The sequence below is a fragment of the Scatophagus argus genome, chromosome 10, assembly GCF_020382885.2.
Source record: "Scatophagus argus isolate fScaArg1 chromosome 10, fScaArg1.pri, whole genome shotgun sequence".
Taxonomy (NCBI): domain Eukaryota; kingdom Metazoa; phylum Chordata; class Actinopteri; family Scatophagidae; genus Scatophagus; species Scatophagus argus.
This window is the reverse complement of record NC_058502.1, coordinates 5,497,310-5,507,596: the sequence shown is the minus strand read 5'-3', so window position 1 is coordinate 5,507,596 and position 10,287 is coordinate 5,497,310. Positions and strand designations below refer to the sequence as shown.

The window sequence follows — 10,287 nt, the reverse complement described above, 5'->3', positions numbered from 1 at the left end:
GTACAAAGCAATGAACTAAAGCACATCCAACACTTTTGGGACAAACTGGGAACCAACTGTGATCCAGGTCCTATTGGCCAACATCAGCACCTGAACTCACCACTGCTGTTGTCACTGGGAGCAAATCCAAAATCTCTGCATGTTACAGCAGCAGGCTGCCACTTATTTTAAATGAATAATCAACAAAACGCATGTTGTTAGCTGAAACATTTTATTAGCCACTGTTATGTTTGAGCTGACACTGACTGTCTCCTGGACACAAGTATCAAAGTTAAAATGTCTGCTTTTTGTTTCTTTCGGATAAGTCGGGCATTGGTCGCCCTTACAGTCTATCGTGGTCCTTTTCCTCGATTTTTCCTGCAGAACTTCATGCAGAGTAGGAAATGTCAATATCCTTCCACAAGCTCAAAGCCAGAACTCATGAGACTTCCTGATCATTTTCTCCAAGCAGTTCCATGAGTGTCTCCTGTTTGGAGAACTCCTGTAGAGAGGAGTTCATCTCGTCCAACAGATCCTCTCCCAGCAGGAAGCTCTTGATGTCATGCATGGTCATGCTGATCCGATGGTCTGTGATACGGTCCTGGGCGAAGTTGTAGGTTCGAATCTTCTCTGACCTGCCTTTGGTGCCAATCTGGATGAGGAAAAAGAAGAAAAATAGGTAAAGTAAAATCACATTGAGGAGCTTTATTTGTTTGGCTGGTTAATTAAATTTAACTTAGTTTTTTTTTGAGTAACACATGCAAATCACTTGCATCTGTATTTTATATTATACTTGAGTGTCTCCAGATTACACACTGTGTACCGTGTATCTCACCTGTATTTTACGCTGGTTATAGCGTTTGCTGGTCTCCTCCTCCAGCTTCATGCTGTACAATTTTGCTCTCAGAGCTTTCATGGCTTTTTCTCGGTTCTTCAGCTGGGATCGCTCCTGTTGACACTCTGCAACAACGCCTAACAAATACAAACAAGTATTAAAGTAGTATTCTTATGTGGGCATCAGTCTTAACTTCTACTCAAGAGAAAGACAGACCCATGTCGTCTGACCAAACAATGATGAGCACTGAAACCCCACTTAAACTAAATGTTGTTAAACTTTATTTACCTGTAGGCAGATGGACTATTCTGACCGCACTGTCTGTGGTGTTGACATGTTGACCTCCAGCTCCACTGGCTCTCTTAGTTTCTATCCTCAGGTCCTTTGGGTTTATTGTGAAAGATATCTGACAAGAACACACAAACAATGTACTTACATCTAGATTAACATCAGATGAGCAGAACAATAATCCTACTTGTCCAGCCTGCATGGTAAATCAGTGTTGAAAACCAATAGGAAATGGAAAGACAGATGAAAAAAAGAAACTGAAATCAGAGCAAACGAGGCAAAACTTTACAGTGATGTCAAAATAAAAAACATTTTCATCATAGTTTTGCAGTTTATTGATTTTCATAATACCAAAAATACAAAACTTATTTTGATATTAAAATGTTCAAGAGCAGGTTAAAATACAAATCCTTTGCTTCAGTCCTTCCATCACAAAATTTCTCTGCGAAATATGACATGCCATTTCCAGCCCATTTCAACAGGAAATGCATCACATTAAGGACAAACACGCTCTGCAAGTGTTTCTTTACTTGATCTGTAATGATTCCTGTCGAAAAACCAGGTTGTTTCAAGAGCTAGTAGGAAAGCAACAGAGATGAAGATGCTGTTTGTGTTTGTGCCATCCGTTCATCATGTAGAGCTGTACCTCAGTGGGTTGGGGCAGTACAGCCACAGTCATGGTGCTGGTGTGGATTCTGCCCTGTCTTTCAGTCTTGGGAACCCTCTGAACTCGATGGACTCCCGTCTCAAACTTCATCCTCTTGTAGCTCTGAGGGCCGCTGATGCTGGCTGAGGCGTGACGCAGTCCGCCTGGTTGTGTGTGAGCAACAAGTACAAATATGAGAATATTACTGCCAGCTGAAGGCAATGGTGTAGTTATTTCAGATGTTTCTATCGAAAAGAGGGACTTTGATAGTGTCTATGTAAATGGGTTAAATGTGTGCACTCTCCAACTGTCTGTTTCTGTGACATTACATGCAGGCATAACACAGCATCCACTACACGTGTCTGTGGCATGGGGTCCCCCTTGTGTTTGTTGTAAGTCACTGCAATAATTTTCTAGCTAACACACATAACTCTATTTTATTATCATCCTGTCCCTACTTTCACACAGACAGCCAGTTTCAGTTTTACTTGCTATGCATCAGCCACTATGACTTACAAAACAACATAAGTGAAAAATGAAAAACGTTGGGAAAAAAACTTTTGTTATGCATTGAGCGAACATCCACTGACCTATTTCACTGGTCATGTCTTCCAGGACGTCAAAGTACCAGCCGTGGTGCTGAGCGAAGCCCTGGTACATGTTAAACACCTTCAGAGGAGAGGAGATGGTAAATACAAAGAGAATGCTGGAGGATTTCTTCACCTTCACACTCTTTGCCATGTTCTGTCTTTATTCATTCTAAGCTTCTTTCTGATATTCTGACGTAAAATCAAATATTGTGTCTGTAAGGTCAGGTGTTCCCGGACTATCAATGATTATGGGTCTTTGTGTTTGTGTGTAACTTAAAATAAAATGTATTTATATGTCTCTCTCTAAGTAAATATGCTGTTACTTCCTTGTTCAGTCATTATTCTAAAGTTCATAATCACAATAAGAAGAGGTTATAAAGTAATAAATAATGCACATAAGCACTTGCAGACCTCAGCTGTGAACAGCATGGCCTCCTGACCCCCGACACCGGCTGTAACCTCCAGGACGAGGTCGCTCAGGTCTACTTCCTCCTCAGGAATCAGCAGGTCCAGGATCTGGTTGGTTGAGGCAGTTACAGGAACAAAACACAGCAAGTAGCTCAAGGTCTGACATAAGCTTTGGTTAAAGTTTGCATAACAAATCCTTTTCCTCTGCTTAGTTACTTTATACTGCGGCGGCTTGTCGTGACAATGAAATGTCCCAGTTCTACCTTTTTACGAAGATCTTGAATATCTTGCAAGCAGCCTTCTCTTTCCATCTCTGCCAGTTCTCGCAGGGCTGAGTCTTCATCTTTGAAGAAAACAAAAACATACAAAGAACCGAAGTTATGCGATATGGCGATTTACACAACGAGATGCAAAAATGATCTGTTATCATAAATATTGTCAAAACTTGGACAGTGCCATCCATTCCTTTAATATCTGGTTATACTAAACTGCTTTTTTTGCATCACTGTGAAATACTTTTATTTGTCAGGTAAACTGTCTCTTGTTTGAAAACAAATGTTGCATTGTAATTAGATATATTCCACCAAATACCCTCATTCAGACTATGTGGCAGCAGCAGAGCAGTCTCACCTTTAAGGAGCACCTCGGTCTCAGCAATCTCTTTCTGTTTGGCATCCAGCTCCCTGATGCTCTGCATAAGAGGGGCCAGCAGAGACACTTTGATCCTCTTGGCCCTCAGTTCATCCTCACTGCACTGGTCCTCTGTCAGACTGCTGTCGACTGCTCTCAAACATTCACTGTAGTCTGTCTCCATCTTCTTTAGGTATTCCTGCATAGACCTCTTGGCAAAAATCTCATCCACCGACAGTAACTTGGCCACCATCAACGCTGTACCAGTGTGAAGAGCTCTTGTAGCTCTGCCACAGTGATTGTGTTCATGAAATCTAATAGATTGACTGGTAGCATTTGGTGATTTTTGAAAACGAGGTATCCACAGGCTGAGGATGCACTCCTTTCCTCTCGGAAGGAGCTTAGAAGCTCTTCTGTAAGCCATTTTGCAGGGAGAGATTCACCGTGTGACAGAACAAATGGATCCTGATATGACTGTGCTTCGGCGCATGTTCCTCTCTAGAGCGGAAGGATCAGTTAACAGTCACCTTAAACAATGATATGATTTTATTTCAGCCCCTACAATTGCTATATTATGAGATGTTTTGTATCCAATACAGACGGTCCTGAAGTAGGCGTGGATGTAATACACGCAGTGTTTTCATAAAATGTCAAATTTGGCAACAACCGTCAACAACCACAGAAGGCTGTGTACGATGTTCCTATGGATCACGGCTGTCACTGGTCAACCAAAAAATTACATCTGGGTTTTAAAAGCTGGTGAAGTAGTTGGCTGCTCCCTTGCGTTGTTGCGACTAAGGGCTTGGATTTCAACCTGCATAACGAAATAAAAGCATTTGAATTCCTCGTTTGGTTTTCCGTTTACCTTAAACATCGGTGTGACTCTACCGAAGCAGTTTACATTCACAAATTTTGTGAAATTGTCTGGTTTTAATAGTCGTTATAAAGAGTTCTGTACCTTTACCACCTTGCTCTAGGGCGCAGCCATATTGAAAGCAACACGCATGCGCACTACATAAGCCGTACAAAAACTGCCGAGTATGAACTTGTTTCACTTATTCCAATAAAAGAGAAATCCTACTCAGACTCAGTGAAAAAGCTAACGGATATGGAAAAAAAAAAAATAAAAAGCTTAGTCCTATAAATACTGTAATTAAAAAAATATCTAAAAATAGATAGAAGATCTTTAACTTAATGAACTTTTATATGGCTTAAAGTGATCTCTCTCTCGCTGCTACTGACACAGCTACTGATTTAAATGAGTGTGTGATGGTACAACCTATATGCAAATGAACATATGACCTAATGTGTTGTACACTGAACATCAGCATAGGCCTAATAAAGTTTGGCTATGACTTGACTTGAGAATGACTTGAATTTGTGCACCTGTGTTGTGTTTGCCTGTAATAGACAACAAAGACAATACAATTAAGGTGAAATGTTTCTGTATCTAAACTACCTCATGCATCCCACAACTCCCCCCTGTCTGGTTTCAGTGAAAGAACCACTTCACACATTCCAGACGGGGGTGTAAACAGAACTGCCTGTCAATTACCATTCTTTTATCTTGTTGTTTTTTTTCCAAACAATTGGATTCCTGACAGAATTGAAAAAGAAAAGTTAGCTTACTTGAAATGTCTCTTGTGTTATTTCAGTAACCCTTTCTTACTTTTTACTGTACTAGTTACTGCTTTTTTTTCATGAAGCCAATTTCATGGCACTGTGCTTTATGTTGTTACCTTATACATATTCTTTATCATCTACATCAAAGCAATGTTGTTAGTATGGAACAAGTTACTTCCTAAAAGAGGAAGTAACATTCAGCATTTTTTTGACATTACAAATCATGATATTATATGCAACAATAATGTCAAACTTACAAATTGGGGCAGGACAGCTAAACAACAAACTCACTGTGAAACTTCACGAAGTCGAGGGAGCTGCAGATTAGATTCATTACTAACTACAAGTTATTTCAAAAATATCAGTAATAACCAGAACATACGACTGAAAAAAGTGAATACTGTACATTATTTGAAACCGTATGATAAACACCCAATAGATGTTTAAGTACTGTATTCAACAGGTGAAAATTAGATCAATTGAACATGAATTCTTTTAGCAATATTAAGCTAAAATCTGTGCTCAATAAACTTGACCGAACTTCAGTTAAGGCCATTCATCCTTTTTGGATTCTGCTGCTGCCTTGTTTGTTCTTGAGGTTATGTTTATTCTCTGGAGTGCGAATTGTGGGCAGTTTTACAGCCCAGCAAGCCGGAAATACATACGTCAAAGAGAAATATTGAGCTCTAAGACTATTACTTTGGTTTTTGAATGATTATCTCCACTTCCACTACTACGATTCTTGTTTATATTATGTTGCCGCCAGTTCAGATCGCTTTGTTCAATTCAGATACTTCGGTATTTTAAGTTCATAGAAACTAAAACCGCTGTAACCGAACGGAAAAGGCAATTTTCATTCGTGTTTCACATCGGAGGGAAAATACCAGTGGGACCACGTCGACTGCGGGCTGGCGTCATTGTAATAATCTCAGCTGCCATTGGCTGATGTTTTAAAGGGACAAACATCCGCTTCGCTGCTATTGGCTAGCGCCATTTGCGCACGGATTTTAAATACAAAGGAACAACTGGCGGATTTTCAGTTGTAGAGCATTTAATTTGTGCAGAGCGGGTCTCAGCTGAAAGTTAGCTCAGCGGCTAAAAGGAGGGAAGAAAGTGTCAGTTTTGGATACTGATAATCAAGCATAAGGTAAGAGGCTTCGCTTAATATCTTCCAGCATCCGAACTGCTAATGTCAATTTTTATTTAACTAGTTATGTTTTATGATGGTCAGTCAGCAACGCTAGCTAGCTAGGTTTGCTCGGTCAATTGACTTGGGGCATTAAATGTCAACTAACGATACGAACCGAGACTATTCTGTACAATAATTTGAGTTCTATATATAATTGCATAAAATCCGGCGAACTAACTTGATTTAGCTCGTTTATTATATATTACGGTTGTAGTTTCGAGCTTCCCACCCCCAACCCCACACATCCTATACGCGCGTAAATGCAGCTTAGTAGCGTTAACTGAAGACTTTGACATGGGACGGTCACCCATTAAAGTACAGTAGATTATATACCAAGATGTTCATTATTCAAGAAATACTAACTTGCATATATGTCTGTGCAAAAAAGCCGCCTATCTGACTATCTTCACGTCACCGCTACCTTTGCGCCAAATCCACATCGCGCCAAAATCAATCATTTCAATTGCAAAATGTTTGGCGGATGAGTTTCTAACTATACCCGAAGTCCATGTTAACAACTGATCATCAATAATATAGTCGTGTGTTATTTCTTTCTTGCATGTCAGGCAACTTAGTAGTTACCTTTGATTAGAAGTTGACTCACATGAGGGAAGCCATGCTGCTCGACAGGTTTGACAGTCACAGTCACGTTTGAAACTGAACATCTCTCGGTTTGTCTCCTTTTGTCCAGACATTTACATACTGCACTGTGTGTATGTTTCACTGCAAGAAAGTCACCATGAAATGCCCTCGCTACAATGCGACCAAGGTCGACAATGTGGAGAAAAGCTGCGCTGCTATGGCCACTGCAGATTCAAAGGTCCTTCATTTTAAAGGCTCCCCTGTGGACAAAGAGCCCACCCCCATCAAACCTCAGTGTCCACCTGCAGGAGTGACCACAGTGTTGTTGTCGTCTCTCAACAACAACACCAGAGCATTGCACAACAAGGAAAACAGCACCATCAGAGAGCATGACAGGACTCTGGAAGAAGGCTTTGAAGACAGCGGCTATCTGTCTTTGCATAACAGTCAGATTGATGATCACTGTGGGGATGAAGAGGACGATCACATCCAGGGAAAATCCACGACCCTCCTGCTTTCTGCGGCTGCTACACATCAAGGAAAGACAATATCCCCAAGGAGTTCTCCTTCCAAATGTCAAAGGAGCGCAAACACTAGTTGTCCAGTGTCTTTGGTGGAAGCTTCCTCGCCTGTAAGTCATCATAGGAGAAGGACACCAGTATGTTCGCTGTCATCCAACAGTGTCAACCTGCCTATACTGAACTTCCAAGAGGCGGTGTGTGAAGGGCTTGCCAAGAGCTATCGAAAGAATAAGAGGTAGGATTATATTTGATTTTATAACTGACACCAAAGCCTTTTTCTTCTTTCTGTTGTAAAATTGTTGTGTGCATTTACACACAGTAATTTGGGACAAATAGACATACCAGATTTTGTTCTGTCTGTATTTATAGGCCGAAAAGCAAAGCACCGAGCACCTTTTTCCCTGTAGGGGAAGGAATTAGTTTTTTTGTTTGTTTGTTTTTTTAAGAGTCTTTTTCCATCATTGCCCTGTATTCAGGTTGTGAAACCACCAATGATCTACAATTCACCCTCATGGAGACAAATTTTACCAGAACTGACACTGACAGGCATATTTGAGAGATACTTTGGGGTCTCATTTCATTGGCCGGTGTAGCCACCCCACAACCACGTTTAAGTTTAGTTCCTTGTTTTAATAAAATGTGTAGTGAATATATGAATCCTAATTGTTCTCCCGTGTTTCAGGTATGATTGGAGCATCATCACAAAGATAGCAGAGGATCATCTGTTGGATCGGGTGATCGGAGGCAAGATGGGCCAAGAGTATGTCGACTTCTTTTCAGCTCTTCTGGCCAGAAACATGAGAAGCATCCTGAGCAACATCCTGGCCCTGCTGGGAGACATGGACCTCATTAGGTAAAATACAAAAGTCACAGCTCTTGATTCAAGTTGTGTTTTATTAGTCTTCTTAAAATCAAACGCAACAACTGCTATGCACTATAAAACAATCTGTACCTTCAAGAAACAAGTAGGAATGTCATTTTACATGCTATTTTAGCCCAAAGTTGATACTTTATCAGATAAGATGACAGGTAGTGGTTTGGTGTCTGCTAAGATTAAGGCACGACCTTTGAACCATGGAAGTGTAGAAGTATAGTTTTCTTGAATATATTCATCATGTGTTCACTTTTTTCTCATCACACAGCTGTAAGAAAGTGAGCAAGACATGGAGGAAGATAATCTGTGAGGATACAGCAGCCCTGATTAGGTGTCAAAGAGCTGAGCAGGCACTCAGGGTAAGGAAATGTACACACACCCATACAAGTGTGCTCACACTAACCGGCACAAGACAAGTGTCCAGAATTAGACTTCTGGAATTCATTTGGGTTTCTTGTTGAGCATTAAACTCTAAACTTTAGTTTAAAAAGAAAAAAAAAAAACAATCTTAAACCCAATTTCAGCCACACATTTCTAAATCTGTATTCACTATTTGTGAGTTTGGCTTTTGTTTTTTGCTCCACGTGTGAACAGTTAAAGACATGGAACACATGAATTCCTTGAATATCCAAATTTCATCAGTTTGGCAGCTGTGCAGCACTCCAGACTTTTGTCAAAATTTTCATTTTAAAATAGAATTGGCTAATCCTGCTGGGCACTGGGCTGTTGCAGCGGCAAAAAAAAAAAAACTGCATGTAAAGTTACAGTATATGTACATACTGTACATGTATATTTAAAAGCTTAGAAACACAAAGTGTGTTATTCATCTTTTAATGTGTTCCCCTTTTCTTCTTTAGGAGTCCAGGAGATCTCTGAGACAAAAGGGCTGCGGTCTTACTAGAGATGTGGCTGTGTCCCGGGTGGTGCTGTCGTGCATGCAGACCCTGGCCTCCTCAAGCACCTCATCATCATCCCCACCGCCATCTTCATCCTCCTCTTCCTTATCCACACTGAGCTGCAGGGCCAGCAGACGGGCGGCCCCCTCTCAGAAGAGCAGCACCCCCAACTCCCAATGCAGACGCTTCAATGAGTACATGCAGGTGAGTGTTTGTGAGTGAGTGGCAATAATGAGTATTTTCATCATCGGTTTATCCCTGTGCTTTGGAATTAAGGTTCGAAGGTTTGTAATCGTCTGCTTCTCTTGTCCAGGCCGCCAGCAATCTGAAGCAACACGAGTCCCTGCGTTCCTGCAAGCGTTGCGGCTCACCGGCGAAACATTTGGCCGAGGCTCAGAGGGCTACGTGCACACGCCCCAGCTGTCTCTTCGACTTCTGCACCCACTGTCAGGAGGCCTTCCATGGCTCCACCCCCTGCAGAGTGGTGCGGCCCCGACCCCACATCCCATCCACCAAGTCGACTCCGCTCGTACCGGGCAGCGCTCGCAGCAAGAGGAGCATCAGGCGCCTGTGACTGAGATTTCCTGAGGTTTTATTCACAGACTGTTTTAACTTTGCTCAGACAGCGTGGAAAGTTTTAACACAAGCTCAGCCTGTAAGGGCTTCTGCATGTGTCATTTAAACTTTGCTACGTGTTGAACTGAATCATCTGACTGAGGCACTTGGCAAAACACTGCTGGGACAATCAACCAGAAAGTGTCATCTGGCTAAACCTGCTGTCGTCTGTAAGCGACAAACGATGCCAAAAAAAGAAAGAATTGCGTCCTACTAAGCTTTAAATTGTACAGTTTTATTATGTTTTAAAATGAAACAGATGTTAATGTATTGTATTTTAAATAGTTTTGTATGTTTTTTTAAATAAATGTTGATCCTTGAGATGTCTTTAAATGTTCATATTTACTGTATTTCCTGTAAATAGATGTTTCATAAAACTCATCTTGCGTGTTTGTGGTTCTTTGACACGACATTGAAACCTTAAGTGCATTCAGTTAACTTTGAAAGCCTTCCAGTTGTTTCACACTTTTTCTTTTATCAAGACGGTGCAGTTTGCAAAATCTGATTTAGACAGATGCCTGTGATTTTGATTATGGTATGAAAAGAACTTGTTGCAACTTCATTTTGCTGCTCTGTAAATGAGAACCGTTTGTGCTGCCGGTTTTCCAAAC

At 41.1% G+C, this 10,287-nt stretch overlaps 2 protein-coding genes across 4 annotated transcripts; one reads left to right on the top strand and one right to left on the bottom strand.

Moving 5' to 3' along the window:
* Nucleotides 1-194: 194 nt before the first annotated feature.
* Nucleotides 195-4,420, bottom strand: mtrf1l (mitochondrial translational release factor 1-like). 3 transcript variants are annotated; one of them, XM_046402969.1, is made up of 9 exons: nucleotides 4,335-4,420; nucleotides 3,377-3,874; nucleotides 3,010-3,089; nucleotides 2,750-2,854; nucleotides 2,339-2,417; nucleotides 1,749-1,912; nucleotides 1,103-1,220; nucleotides 815-951; nucleotides 195-631 (listed from the first exon to the last, which is right to left on the bottom strand). In XM_046402969.1, the coding sequence occupies exons 2-9, from the start codon at nucleotides 3,798-3,800 to the stop codon at nucleotides 419-421; spliced, it is 1,320 nt and encodes a 439-aa protein (XP_046258925.1). In that variant the 5' UTR covers nucleotides 3,801-3,874; nucleotides 4,335-4,420; the 3' UTR covers nucleotides 195-418. The 3 variants fall into 3 exon arrangements, with proteins under 3 accessions (XP_046258925.1, XP_046258924.1, XP_046258926.1); XM_046402968.1 differs by having other exon boundaries at nucleotides 3,377-4,190; nucleotides 4,335-4,416; XM_046402970.1 differs by lacking the exon at nucleotides 4,335-4,420 and adding an exon at nucleotides 4,242-4,262.
* A 1,571-nt stretch (nucleotides 4,421-5,991) lies between these two features.
* Nucleotides 5,992-10,057, top strand: fbxo5 (F-box protein 5). The gene is made up of 6 exons (XM_046402967.1): nucleotides 5,992-6,146; nucleotides 6,880-7,526; nucleotides 7,974-8,144; nucleotides 8,434-8,524; nucleotides 9,023-9,265; nucleotides 9,375-10,057. Exons 2-6 carry the CDS (start codon nucleotides 6,904-6,906, stop codon nucleotides 9,633-9,635), a joined length of 1,389 nt encoding a protein of 462 aa, XP_046258923.1. The 5' UTR covers nucleotides 5,992-6,146; nucleotides 6,880-6,903; the 3' UTR covers nucleotides 9,636-10,057.
* Nucleotides 10,058-10,287: the final 230 nt, after the last annotated feature.